Source organism: Aedes aegypti, chromosome 2 (assembly GCF_002204515.2).
Source record: "Aedes aegypti strain LVP_AGWG chromosome 2, AaegL5.0 Primary Assembly, whole genome shotgun sequence".
NCBI lineage: Eukaryota > Metazoa > Arthropoda > Insecta > Diptera > Culicidae > Aedes > Aedes aegypti.
The window spans coordinates 390,871,737-390,886,677 of record NC_035108.1 but is presented as its reverse complement, the minus strand read 5'-3'; the positions used below and the strand labels follow the sequence as shown (position 1 = coordinate 390,886,677).

General features: G+C 37.0%; 1 protein-coding gene across 5 annotated transcripts in view; it reads left to right on the top strand.

Annotated features, from left to right (window-relative positions):
* LOC5572816 (AF4/FMR2 family member 4) overlaps window positions 1-10,813 on the top strand; it is a 131,241-nt gene extending 120,428 nt beyond the window's left edge. For all 5 annotated transcript variants that reach the window (XM_021847010.1, XM_021847009.1, XM_021847011.1 and 2 more), the window contains 2 exons: window positions 1,741-2,397; window positions 7,334-10,813. In XM_021847010.1, coding sequence (XP_021702702.1) covers window positions 1,741-2,397; window positions 7,334-7,408 — 732 coding nt within the window. In that variant the 3' untranslated portion in view covers window positions 7,409-10,813. The remainder of the gene's footprint in view (window positions 1-1,740; window positions 2,398-7,333) is intronic.
* Window positions 10,814-14,941: the final 4,128 nt, after the last annotated feature.

Here is a 14,941-nt window from a genome sequence, read left to right as displayed (position 1 = left end):
ATTTAACATGATGTTTTTTTAATGTTTGAAAACTATGTCTTTTTCAGTACTTATTTATTTATTTTATCTTTATTAAGGAAACTTTCAGCCTTTTTTCAGTACATTTTTACTTCATATCAACAAAACTTAATGTTACTTTAATTCTTTACCTATAAAGAAGAGTGAAAATTGTGTAAGGAAAACTTTGCCGAAGGCAAAAATCTTCTTTTTTCTTCTTTCTGGCGTTACGTCCCCACTGGGATAAAGCCTGCATTTCAGCATAATATTTTTACGATCCACTTCCACAGATATCAATTGAGAGCTTTTTTTGAATTGACCATATTTGCATCCTAAACAAGTCTGCAAGGTGGCCTTGATCTTAACTTCCAGCTCCGATTGACTTAAAATTTCTAAGATAAATTTTATTCAGTAGAAAATTCAAAGTATTTAAAACACAAAATTCAGAGTTCTGTCAATCTCCCATTTTGCAAAAAAAAAATACATTAGTTTGATTTTAACGAAAAATAAAACAATCAATTCTACTGTCATAGTAAGTCTAAAAAAATGTTTTTTTTTCAAAGGAGAATATTTCTTTAAATTATTATAATAAAAAATATTTCCAATTCAAAATTTTATCAAATAAAAATTGAAATTTGAAAAAAAAATGAAAAGCTTTGATTTTTCGTATATGAAAATTTCATTCTATCTACAAACTGCAGTGAAAATTTCAAATCAATTCGAGTGCTAGAAATCGAGATCCTGATTATTATGTATGAAAAAAACAAAACACCCAATGCATACTTTATTCTGTCCAAACTTATTTCCATTGGATCCATGTCTATGGCCACAATACGAAAAAGGTGGCAATATATTTTAGCATGTTTTTCCTCCATTAAATTTTGCATCATCAGCTTACTTATTGTTTCTGTGAGTGCGCTTCGGAAGCCCAAGCAAGCTCCGTAGTGAATTTTTATATCGGTTTCTGCGTTTTGCTGAGCAGTGCTGGTGACAAAATTGAAATTGATTGGCAACTGCTCTATCAACGATTATCAATTGGTGAACTCATTTCATGCATCTACTTCAAATTAGCTATATCTGTAAACATAGATCTTTTAATGTGACGTTTATGTATTTATTAAAACATTGATTAGTCCGTCACTACAAGTATCGGAATATTCCCGTTTTACATTTCAAAAAAAAAAAATCAAATAAACATACCTATACTTTTGTTTTTGTAACTCTACAAGGAAACTTTGAAAGGTTCGATACTAAGAATGTCGATATTTTTTTTAGATACTGATAAAGGGATATCCATTTAAACTGTAGGATGTTATATAGATTAAAAATGTGATTTCTAAATCAGTGTTTACAATTTTCGTGAAAAACTTATGACGAATATACAAGAGATTATTCGTAACTTCTTTATCTACCGAAGCTTTCTGACAAAGTGATGTTTCAGAACACCCTAGTATTCTTAATACAACAAAATTTTCACTGCAAAACCAGCAAAATTTTACTGTTCAGCTAAAATAAAATTGCATACACTGCGTACTTCAAACTATGGGCTTAAAGTAAGGTTTAATTTTAAATGTCGTTTGAAGCTATTTTTGATTATTTTTGCTATATGACAAGTTTCTTACTCAATTTTTGTTGAAACATCATATTTGAGTTCATTAAGCCCATAGTATAAGAATCGTCACCCACTGATACTAATAACCAAAGAAACATTTTCACTAACATTCCTTTTCTGTACCCTCTCAGGTTCGTCATTTGCTCGAAAATCAGCACCAGCAGCAGCAACATCATCATCATCACCATCACCTTTACCTTCATCAGCCATTGATGTCGGCGCCGGTAAACTTCCGCACGTCGCCACCACTAGAAGCTTTAAAACCACACCGTGGCCATATAATCCAGCGATCGACCACTCCACTCATCCTGACGGACAGTGGCCGCGGTCTGGAGCACATTAGAATATCATCGTCCTCGTCGATTTCGTCGACGACGTCTTCGCTCTCGTCCCTGGGAGGGGCCTCCGTCGGCACGGTCTACGGGGGCGGAATCGGGGGCCTGCCCACCTGTGATAGTCCGGCGGCGACGTCCGGCATCAGCAACCACCATCAGCATCAAACGCAGCATAGTAGTAACAATCTAGCATCTCTGTTAAGTACAACAAATACTCCCACGGGTGCCACATCAGGCCCGGCAGGTGCCTCCCCGGCAGTGGGAATGCCATTCTATGGTCAGGAACCGGGTGCCGCCATAGCTCTAGCCAATATGGAAATCAGCCGGTCGGTTAGTCCTCCGGCCAAAGTGTTTCACTGTGCGGTTTCGCCCCGACGGAGACAATCCCGCCATCAGCAGCAGAGGATGCCACGACCGCACAGGCCATGTTTAGATTTCGATAAGATGCAGCAAGTGAGTATCTACAAGTTCGACGCTATACCGAACAGCCGGTTTCGGAAGTGCGTCGCCATGTGATATTATTTTTCAATGTGATCTTCTGTTATACAAATTAATGGTACGTTACGTTTAATTTAGAACTTTTATTTCAATAAAATTTACAAATATTCTGTTATTGAGCATAAGTTAATATTTGAAGAGTAGTAAGCTGAAAGAATACTCATATCGTCCATTGCGTATCAATATAGAAAAACATGTTTTGAACGCAGAATTTCAATATCATTTACCCCATACACAAATTAAAGCTAGATACCTCTTACCAAAATGCACGCAACTTGGACTCAAGCTACACACTCTCATCTACTCTTTCTTCAAATCCTTGTCTTATTTAAAGATCTTCCCTGTTTGCCGAAGATTGCGCTTCATATGTACTATTTTTTTTCTATTGGGCGAAGTACTGATGAATTTGACGTAGGTATTTGCCTCCTTCGGCTCAAAAACAACATCGTTGGCTTTGTACAACTACATCACCGGTTTCCCGTAATTGCACGATGCCGGCCAGATCCCATCAAAACAAAAAGCCCAAACGCAATGATAGCGGAATGTCAACGGTAACGGCACTGGTTCGATCAGAATGAATCACACCATCTCTACTGAGCTGTCAACGAATGAAAGTGAACCAACACTAAGTCGACAAGCATATTATAGTGCATGCAGGCGAACCAGTTCCGTTTCCATTGTCGTTTCACTTGTCATTGCGTTTGAGCCTAAAGTGTCGCCTTTGTGGGACCGAAGGAAGGGTAGCAGACGCTTTTGTAGGAATTTTTCCTTATATAGGGTAGGTGTACCAGTTATGGACACATTATTCAAAAAGATTTAAAATGTGAGTTATTAAAATTTTACATATGGCCAAATAGGGAACCACTATGGTCATAACTGGTACACTTTCCCTATTTGGTCGTTGAAAATACTGGTCGTTATTTACGGCTTGCTTGTGTTGCCGTACCCTCAGATCGCCTGCCATAATAAGATTTTTTTGGAAAATTTGACCGACTTCTTCTTCCGGAACTTCTCCGGAAATTTCCAGGTGGAACTTGCCGACAAAAAACTATAGGCTAGAAATCTGTTTGGCGTCCGCTCTAATGTACGTCTCGTCCGTTATTACGATGTGGTACAGCTTCCTGGCGTGGGATTTGTCATTTCGGATAGGCGTCTTCCTTATATTGAAGACATGAACTCCGGCCCGCTATATTGTGAGCTGGACGAATCAGATGGGAAAATTGAAGTAATCCCATATCTTCCTTGTCTTCACGGGGTGACATGCCTTCGATTTTTTCACTTGAGCTTGAGATTGAGATGGGACTACATCTGCCGGCGTAGTCAGTGATCTCTCGAAGTTTTTTGAACAACAGATAAATTTATGTAGGCTCATGGGAATATGCTCTGTCTTAGGCTCTGCCCAGTCATGTGCTTAATTACTGTTTATGGTTTCCAGAAACTTCTTTGAATTCAAGCCTGGAGATCAGTTCCATTAAATATTCTACCATGTTTTGAATCTTACCACCGCTTAACGTTATCCTTAGATTTATATGAGATTCGGTGATGTGTGAACAATAACAAAAGTTCTTTCTATGGTCATTCTCATTGCATTGGAAAGAATTCTATCTGAATTTCAAATTTGCCTCCTAGCCAGGGGATCTCAGCTCGTTGTGTAAAAATCATAACCTTTGTTGTAGATATTAATTAGTTTAATGACATCGAGGGGATTAAGGACATAATGGACATATTAAACGAATGCTGACTTAAAGACCATAAAATGGCAATATTTTACAGTTATTCTCGACTTGTTTTCAAGTTATATTCATTCAATGTAGCATTCATTCATGGTGTTGAAAATCTTATCAAATGTCAAAAAAAAAAATGAGCTATAAAATTTGGTCGAAAACAAAGCTTATAAAAAGGTATCTGGGAAAAATGAACACCTCAGGGTAAATAAGTGATTACAATATTTATAATTACTGTAAATCATTCTGATTTGTAAAAGGACTTCACTAGCCAGAAAAAACTTCTTTACTTCGTGTTCGTAAGTTTGCTCAAACATTATATAATGCCACCGCTTTGCTTGAATGCCAATTTGAAGCTGAGAAAAACTTTAGATTAAATTTCAAAGGACAATTCTAGCAATAAAATATGCTTTGATAAAAATAAATAATCTTCGGAAGATAGCAAACAGATTCCATGGAATGTATGAAAACTTAATGGAATATACGTATTCTCAGAGAATTATTATTTTGGCTTTATTAAGGAGATTTTCAGCCCTAGGCTTCTCAGAGAATAAGGGAAATGCCCCTATTGTATTAATCACACTCCACGGGGCTACAGGGGAGTCACTGTAAATGTTTCTAGAAACATCATTGTAGAAAATCATCACGTTCGATATCTATATGGTTGTCCTATTTAGAAATCAAGAGTTTCCTATCAAAACAGTTTTATCAATAATTATCTCATAATTATAGAAAAAAAAACATGTAAAATTCTCTGTGTTTGGATACGATGGATGTGATTCCTTGTAAAGTCATTGAAAAGTGTTATCTTTTAGGAAATTCCCTGTGAAATCAACCAAAATTGCCGCGAAGGCATTTATAAATTTTTCGAAGATTTTAACGACATGGTCTCTAGCAGATTCCTTTAAAATATCAATATGGATTGGAATCATAAATTCCAGCATTAAAAAAGTACAAAAAAAATATATTTATGACCTTTAAAATTGGAATCCACAAAATAATCAAAGAGCTTCTTGACCAAACCTGCTAAAACTTTTTGAAATTTGAGACAAATCTCAGAAACAATATAATGGATATCTATAATACGTAAACCCTACTCATTGCAACATATTTTTTTTCGCAAAATCAAAGGTCTGTCAGCTTGCGTAAAAAGGATCTGGAGTTTCATTGAAAATGCATGTTGAATTCATATTGAATTAATGTTCGTTCTTCACTGATTTGAAAACATAAGATGATTATTATTGTTATTATTATTTTCATTATATCTTACGGTTTCTGGCGGTATTCTTTGCGTCTAGCACTTTTCATCGAACCAGTTATTTTGTTGATGTCAGCTTCATGCGTAGGGTTGCATAAGTTGTTGACGTCTCCTGGAACGTTGATTATTCCCAACAGCAGCTGGCGATACTATGCCGTCCGTTGACAAGTATTGATTGTTAACTTGCTTCGTTCTGTTATCACAGGGACTCGTGACCAGTGCTGTTAAATATCGCGAATATCACGTGACTTTGACAATTGAATATTGCAAATATCATCTTTTCCCGTGGAAAAGTAATCGGAAATTGTTTTTTTGCTATTTCTCATCGTAATAGGCTGTTTTTCATCACGCCATTCTGTCATGAAACGGCCTACTTTCCTACACTGAAGTATGCAGTGCGGGAATAGTCATTACATAACTGAAACCAGTGCTGTAATGGTTCATTACGCAACGCTTTATCATTACGCAACTGTTTTGAGTTGCGTAATGAGTCATTACCCAACTATTTTCAGAAATTGCAAAATGATGGTGCAAGCATCCAGATGTTATTTCTGATACCCTCAAGAGGTGTTCTACGAAATTGCAAAAAATGTTGTACGCCACTCGTTGCAGAACTTGATTTTTACAGCACTCGTCGTAGTTATCCAACTCGGCAAGCCTCGTTGGACAAATGTACGACTCGTGCTGTAAAAATCGTCATTCTGCAACTTGTTACGTAAACTACTATTCCCAGTGACCTTTTCCGAATTACTATCGGTTGGCAAGACTTGCTGATGCGATATTTCGCATGGGAAAAAGCTATAAGCATTATAATTTTTCCAAAATTTTGACATTTAACAGCACTGCTTGTGACGCTTGATAACAGCGCCTATATATTAGCTACACATAAGACATGACGTCTGAGGAATGTCACCATTGTTGAATGGTTTAAACACATGGTTTATTTCGGAACAGGCATCACCACTCGGGTGTCACCAGGTGTGTTTGAGGATGTTCTGTTCCCAAGTCGCAGGCCATTATCCTTTGTAACATAATTATGGCTTTCCATTCCAATGAACGGAACGGAAGGAGTCTTTTTTCTCAATTGGGTTTATTCTACGACTGGCGTGAGGTGACAATTGTCAGTGTCGTATAGCGAGGTGACAATTCTCGACTCGAGTGAAGTGACTCGCCGTGTAAATCAAATGGAGAGTCACTTCACTCGAGTCGAGAATTGTCACCTCGCTATACGAGACCGACAATTGTCACCTCACGCCACTCGTAGAATAAACCCAAATGTGTGCATTTGTATCGCCGATGTTTATCTTGACATATGGCTTTGGGCACTCTTTGTAGGCTCTATCCAGGCTCTTGTAGAACTCATAATTCTTGTCTTCGGGAATATCGTTCGATAGCCCATAGATGCCAGTTGAAGATTCATCGTTCCGCAGTTCGCGATCCAGAAACCCAATGCACGCGGCTTGATTTGAAGTTTTTACGTTCCAAGTTTCAATACGTTGTTATTTGTTTATACTAGCCATATTGTCATTATTATATTGTTAATTCATTTACTCTACCATGGCTTTTATTGGTTTGAGGTCAGTTTTCTATAGAAGATGGCCAGAGTTGCACTATCTAGACCATGCTATCACGACACAGCATTGTGCGATTGTCCTTTAAACATGAAGAGAAGACCATGGTCAAAACCATTACATTCAAGCACCTTTATCAGTGCCCCCTGTAGCTCTGGTTCTCAATCATTTCAAGTTCTTTCGGACATGGTACTGTAGTGAGCCGTCATGAACGAATACCTTAGTTATAAAATTTGATGGCTTTTCAAGAATTCTATTTGCATACCACGGATTAACTGAATACTTAAACAAAACTATTGCGATAAAGTATGCTCATGCTTTGTTTTATCTCATTCTAGCTAAAAGCTCGATCCGTAACCACCTGGAGGCACAGTAATGAGCACTCGGGCGAGCTGTCCGTTTTTTGTTGGTGATGATGAGCGCCCGGCGAACGATGATCCGACAAAGGCGATGACAACGACATCATCCCCCGGAAGGGCAACGTTTGTCCAACAGTGAATGACACATTTCTGAGAACATTTCGTTTTGTGCTGATCGATGACGACCGCGAACACTAGGACTGGGACGATGACGACAACTATCTATTGTTTTTCATTCTGGGTATCGTTAAACTGACTCACTCACCCGAGAAGTCTCCAGCCATGAGTGCTTTTTAAGTTTTTGACAGAGTTGAGCATGTTGACGAATGATTGCGGAGACAAGAAGAAAAGGAGGATTCTATTTGAAGAGCATCATTGTGGGATCCAATCCAACGAGTTTTTCATCGTTTCAGTTGCGGTATAGAGTGTAATTTCACACCATAACAATGAAGAGCGAAAGTGAGGTTAACCGATGAAGGTTAGAGGATATGTGAAGCTAATTTGTTGTTAACAGATAAGAATTTACAAAAAATGTTTTATCGATTAGTTTAAGCTTAATCTATTACCTTTCAAAGCAATTTTGTGATTTTAATATTTAGTAGTGTGTTTTTATGTTAATCTTTTTATCTCATCCTCACGAGTAATCCAACAAATAATTGCTACTGTTCAAGAAGAACAATTTAAACCCAGTAGAATAATTAGTATGGTATGATTTGATTGCAATCGAGTTGTGAATGTTTTTTTTTTGAAGAAGAGTATTACTCAGCATTTGACAAAGCAAATAAAATTGGCACGTTTGTGAAATTATATTGAAACTAATGTGTAGTTCGATGTCTTAAAGCTATGATTGTCAATGGCATTGGAGCTTGTTTGGTTGAATATTTAATAAAAGACATAATGTAAGTATCTCTAGTTCTCAGGGACCTAGGGCATGACTAAAAGATATTCTGAATACTTGGCTCGTACTATACCGAACGATTTATGTGCAGATGGGGATTCTTGGGATATTTCTGTTGAATGAGCTCTCCATGAGGCAATATTCTTTGAAAGAAACCGGTAAACTTAGCAACCAGATTCTGCCATTTTAAAATGCACAGATAGGAACAACTACAAATGAAGATACTGCCGCAATATCTATTCTGCCATTAATTGAGAAACCAGCAACTCACATTTTGAATAGAAAAGCGAGCATATTTCTACCAAATCTACGCCAGTTAAAATTTCTCCACAATGATCTCCGGACTGGTGTATCAAATTAATGGCAGAAGCAGTTCACATATATAACTCGTCTTATTGTAATATCTATATGAACTCGAAACACGAAAACAAGCAAATATTTTTAAAAGTAATACAAGACAAACTCGATCCACTCAATTAAGATTCACGAAACCAGCAAAAGTTTCTAAAATGTAGATCGCAACACGACAAATACATTATTATTATGATTATTATTATACAAATATTTTACCGAAAAACAAGAACTAAACATCAGAATACAGCAAATCATAGGATAAAATAGCCATTACAAAAATTATCATTAGTCGTTAAATGACCAGCAGGATGACCGCTCAGAGGGCTCATGTTAGAATTCCACAAATAAGTCCATCGTTTTGACCGAGCGAATACGCAATTTCACTTGATTATGAACGCGAAATATGGAGCGATACTTTACTAGGTGTGATTCACATTTATTGATACAAATACGATGCGTAGAGAACTAAATAACGAGTATACATACAGTCGAACTTATCAGGCAACTTTAGTTTTCCATTTAGTTCACATGAAGAGATCGATCTGACCCTTACCGAACAAGTGCGTGCATTTCAGAACTGCTACTCCCTAATCCATCAACTCAAAGCAAAATTGGAAACTGCGTGGAAATAACGCTTGTTCCAATGCACAACTGATGCCAACTTTGAGGGGCTGTGATATTCAAGAATGGATTAAGGGCTATCTGTGATTATTTGCAACTTTGGGTCCCACTTTAATTGATGGTGGGAATAATCATTATCTGTAAATTATGACGAATTTTCATCTGATTGCAATAATGGGAAGCTGTTGGGACTACACGTGAAACATTTTGAGAGTAATTGATAAATAACTTGACAGTGGGATGTGAACGATCTTTCGAACTGTCGTATAAATTCATGTAATACTCTAGGAGTTACACCATTTAGACTTTGCGCTGCTTTTGCATACCAATTTGCAGTTCCATTAAGAAGTGTAACTTTTACTCTGTAAGTTGAATTTTTAACAAGGATATCATTTGGAATTCACGTAAAACATTTTTTTTGTTGAAAATTGTAACTGAAGGACGAAAAAGTTGTACATTGTCTGTTTGTTGATAATGTTTGTTGGATCGCTTCCTTCTAAAACGTTAAGTAAGTTCAATTGCAATAAACTTCCAAACCAATTCTAGACACCAAACCAATTCTAGAGCAAAATTCACGCAGATGTGTGGGACAAAAATCTCTGAAAGTCTTGGACAGTTTTTGTCCAGAACTGTCATGAATTTGTTTCTGCAATGTGTGATAACAGCCTGAAAGGTTATCAATTTTTCCCATATATTTGTTTTATACGCAGCAGTTTGAGAAATTTGTTACATCCCATTGGAACTATATTTGGATTATTTTGTAGATAAAAATTTCCGTTTTTACCCAGAACTATTACAAAACTCATTCATCATGTTTTTAACGTGACATGCAATTAATAAAAACGGTTGACTTCGATCAAAAAACAAAAATAAACCGGTTAGGAGGAACAGACGGAAACAACAATACATACAAACACGATCGCTTTTAATATTGGAAATAACGTTAGAAAAAGAAAAACACACAAACAACTTATAAATATTGTACTAGTAGACAACCCGATCTTATATTTAAGGATATAAATGATAAAAAGAAAACTTTTTCAGTGAAATCAATCAAACCATAAACAAAAGTAAGGAAATGGAAAAAGGATAAAAACAAGTCGAAGCAGAGGTGCAATGAATAGTCAACGCGTGAAGGCAAAGCCCACACTCACACAACACGAGAAAAGGTAAACAAAACTCGTAAAAAAATCTTAGGTGTCGTCTCTATTGAATTGGATATGAATATACATTAAAAAAAAGAATGCATAGCACACTCACATACATACACATACCTATATTCACTCATTCGAACACAGCAACACACATTATCAAGCAAACGAATCATGGCGCAACAATACGATGGAATGTGAATTGATGGTTCTTGCGTTTTAGATTTGCAAAACCAGCAAGATGTTTGTCACCGTGAGAGGAGAATGAACAGCATGAATGTTGGAATTATGTTTTGTTTACTATTACGTTCACGTACGTACTTTACTCTATTTTTTATTATATCAATGATACTGATGCAGAATGATTTAGCACTGGAGATTGGTTGTGTATAATCTGATTTCTGATGAACAGAAAATAAAGAAAAATCATATGAAGAAGTTCTGTGTATCAATTCAGTGTAACTTAAAAAGAAAGAGTATATCTGTTCAAAAAATTGGGCTCAATACAAAGGGGCAACCAAAACTATCAAACAAGATTATGAGATGAAGTCCAGTGATTTTGGATGACACTGTTTAGGGCACTGGTAAGTTTATGAAGCGGAAATCGAGCCAACACTAATGACATAATGTGTTTAACTGCCTGACGACACTATTCGCACAGTATTCAAACCATCGAAATTCTAACAGATTTAAGGAATTTAGATGAATGCTATTGCAACTTAATAAGATCTTAGGGGCATCTTAACCAGAGCTGTTAAATGTTATGAATATCACGTGACTTTGACAATTGAATATTGCTAATATCATCTTTCCCCGTGGAAAAAGTCATTCGAAAATGTTTTTCCCGGTGACTTTTTCCGAATTACTATCGGTTGGCAATATTTGCTGATGCGATATTGCGCTTGGGAGGGTGCTATACACATTTCAAATTTTCAAAAATTTTGACATTTAACAGCACTGATTCTTAACCCTTTCAGGACGAATGATTTTACACCTTTATGGCAAAATTTCTGTTGGCAAGTGTTAACGCTCCAGAAGAATTGTACTCTTCATGTGACGTTAATGTAATTCATTAGCGGTGAAAAATTGTAGACGGAGCGAAAACTGTTTTTTTTTTTCAATTTCTTACCGCAATAGGCAGTTTTTCATCACGTCAATCTGTCATGAAACGGCCTACCTTCCTGCGCTGAAGTATGCAGTGCGGCAATAATCATTACGCAACTGAAACCAGTGCTGTAAAGTGCTGTACGCAACGCTTTCTCATTACGCAAATGTTTTGAGTTGCGTATGAATCATCACACAACAATATCACGATAACTATGAAAATAGTTGATTTGACAGTATATGGTTTTAAATAACTATGTCATATAGTTGTTGACAACTATATTTTTCATTGTATTTCCATACGTCAAACGTCAAAATTCAACTATATTTTAGTTGACTGAAAGTAAATTTGATTGAGTTTACAATAATTTGCAATGTTTACTCAACATTTTGTTATGTTTTATCATCATATCTGAAAAGATTCGTTGCTGCTTTATCTATCTAAAAACAATGTCAAAATCAAAGTGCGCGTCGGTTAATACGTGGTCTCCTGTGTGCAAGGTGGTCATCTTAGCACCTACACTATTCCTTGCAAGTTAAAAGTAAGTAGATTAGTGAGCATGACTTGGAGTCTAGGGATGTGAGTGTTTTGGATAGTTGTAAATATCCAAACTATAATTGATTTAAGTGCAAGTGGATAACTGAAGCAATGAAGTATATGTATTTGATTTAATGTTAATTTAGTGTTGGCGTTGTTGGAAAGCAGGTACATCACACAGCCTGCAGTGGAGATGTCGATGGGTAAGAATTGTAGAGGTAGTATTTTAAGTGAATGAATTGTAGATATCTTTACCCAGACATGAAATAAAAGAGAGGAGCTGGCTGGTAGCGATATCAGTCAGTAGCCTGCGGTGTGGAGCGGAAGAACCTTGTTGTGTTTGTAGTCTTTTATTTCAACAGGTTATGGGCCCAGGAACGCCTGGAGGACGCTGAGGCGGCTTCAATGAGGGACCACGAGGAAGCACCTGGACGAGGAGACATGGCCTAGACGAGGAGGCAGAATCTTGGCAAGGAGGTAGAGCCTGGACGGAAGGTGGAGTCTGGACAGGAGGTGGCTTGGACGAGGTGCCCAAGAGATGGAGGCCAAGATGCTGAGAACGAGGCTGAAGGTGCGGATGCTGGCTGATCGGACGACGAGCTCGGAAGTGCTGGAGGAACTCGGAAGTTAGGAGGAGCTCGGAAGTCAGGAGGAGCTCGTAGGACGGCGCGGTTGAGGAGGAGTTCGGTAGCTGGAGCTCGGTGCAAGGAGGAGCTTAGTGGGCAAGAGAGCTCGGGTGGTGGATGGCGGTTTGAAGGTTGTGTGATGAGGAGGAGTGTTGGAAAGCCAGGTACATCACACAGCCTGCAGTGGAGATGTCGATGGGTAAGAATTGTAGAGGTAGTATTTTAAGTGAATGAATTGTAGATATCTTTACCCAGACATGAAATAAAAGAGAGAAGCTGGCGATATCAATCAGTAGCCTGCGGTGTGGAGCGAATAGCCTTGTTGTTTGTAGTCGTTAGTTATTTCAACAGGCGTAAGTTAATTTTACTTCGAAAGAACAATTTGTGCGTAAGTAAAGTAATTAACTGCATAGTAATTTCAACATAAAGAAATTCTTCTGCGTGTATGTCTCAAGCACCAAAATACCGCTATTCACTAAATAGTCCGTTTTACGAAACGGCAACACTGATGATATTGCTGTTACTTTCACACGTTACGACACCGCCTCCTGTCAAAATTTCATACATAAAATAAGCGATCAACTGTTCAAAAACGTCTCGTAAAATGGTCAATTAGGGATTGCTGAATCCATCGCAGTTTTCAAAAATATCAACTAGACGTGGTTTTTGAGATATTTACTGTTGAAAACGGAAATTTTAACAACTGCAGTCAACTTGCATGCAAATTTGCTAGCTTGTTTGACTATTTATTCGTTTAATGAATTAATCGTTTAATTAATTAATCTAATAAACAAAGTTCATAATACTTTCGATTATCAAAAGTTAGTTTTTGATGGTTTCGAAAAGTTTTGTATTTTGCCGTATGAGAGAATCGAAGAATTTTGAATGGAGTCTGCAAGCATGTTGAAAAATCGATTTTAGATTTAATCGTGAAATTCTAACCAAATTATATCTGAAAAGAAAGTTGAAGTCCTATTTTGCATGCTTGGTGGATTAGATCACAAACATGTCTGATAAATCATACATTAAATTTCATGTAAACATCAATAAAACCAGTGTTTGGCGACCTGTAGCTAAAAATTGTGACGTGCTGGAACATTTCTAAAAACGGCAGTAACCCCAAATCTACTAGAGACACATAATTTGATCATTGAGACACGCAAAAATGTCATTTTTGTTACGCTGTGTAATCTTTTCAGATTTTTTCAAGAATGCTTTAAGAATTCTTCCAGAGTCTTTCAGAATGCTTGCAGGAATCTTCCAGGACTATTCAAAATTCCTTCCTGAATGTGCTTAGATTCCGCCAAAATCCATTATCGTGAGAGTGAGTGAGAATTCGGAAGCTTGGTTACCAGACGTTTTCTTTTGGGTTCATTCACATATTTCATAACGCCAAAAATGGTCGTTTTCGACACCACCGGATGATGAGGCTACCATACGATTCTTACCCAAGACATCTCCACTGCAGGGTGTGTTATGTACCTGCTTTCCAACAGTAACGCCTTTTGTATGAATATTTTTCGAATTTGGTATGCACTGTAACATCTTAAGCACACCCACCCACCTCTTCGGCGTTATGAAATATGTGAATCTGCCCTTTTAGAGTACTTCTACTATTTGTGCACCATTTATTCACTATCGAATGTGAGAAATTATAGTTGTTTCCTCGATTATATCACGAATAACAATTTTTGGTGTGATATATATAAACACGATATACCGTTGTGAAGCAAAATCCGAACGGTTTCAATGTCCGGATAATATTGTATTCATTTTTGGTAAAATCCAGAATGCGATCGCAGCTCTATTTGGAGCTGCGAACTTATTTACACAGTAAGAGAAAATTGCGCACAACAAAGTATAAAAACTCTCTTCATTTCTTACACCACATGCAGCAAAATAAATGAGACTTCACAAAGATTATCAATATTCCTTACCAAATTAGAGTAATACACATCATAATTGATAAAAATAAAACAGTTTGCAGTTACATTTCGACATCAGAAATATTTATTTCACAAGCTGTATAACGTTTCATTGAAGTTCGTCAATAATGACTAAATGTGTAAAAGGTCAGTTGAGCCGCTTATTTACATCTGTGGAAGCCACATTGACATTTGCTTCACATCCAGAAAACTTCGCATCGCATGAGCAGGTGCGATTACGGTTTAGTGCTGCGAAATCTTCATCATTAAAACGCAAAAATAAAGGAGAATTAGGGGCATAATGAGCACACGGGGCGAAATGGACATTCCCTTATTGGCTAAGAATATGCATAATAATGCATATGTTTAA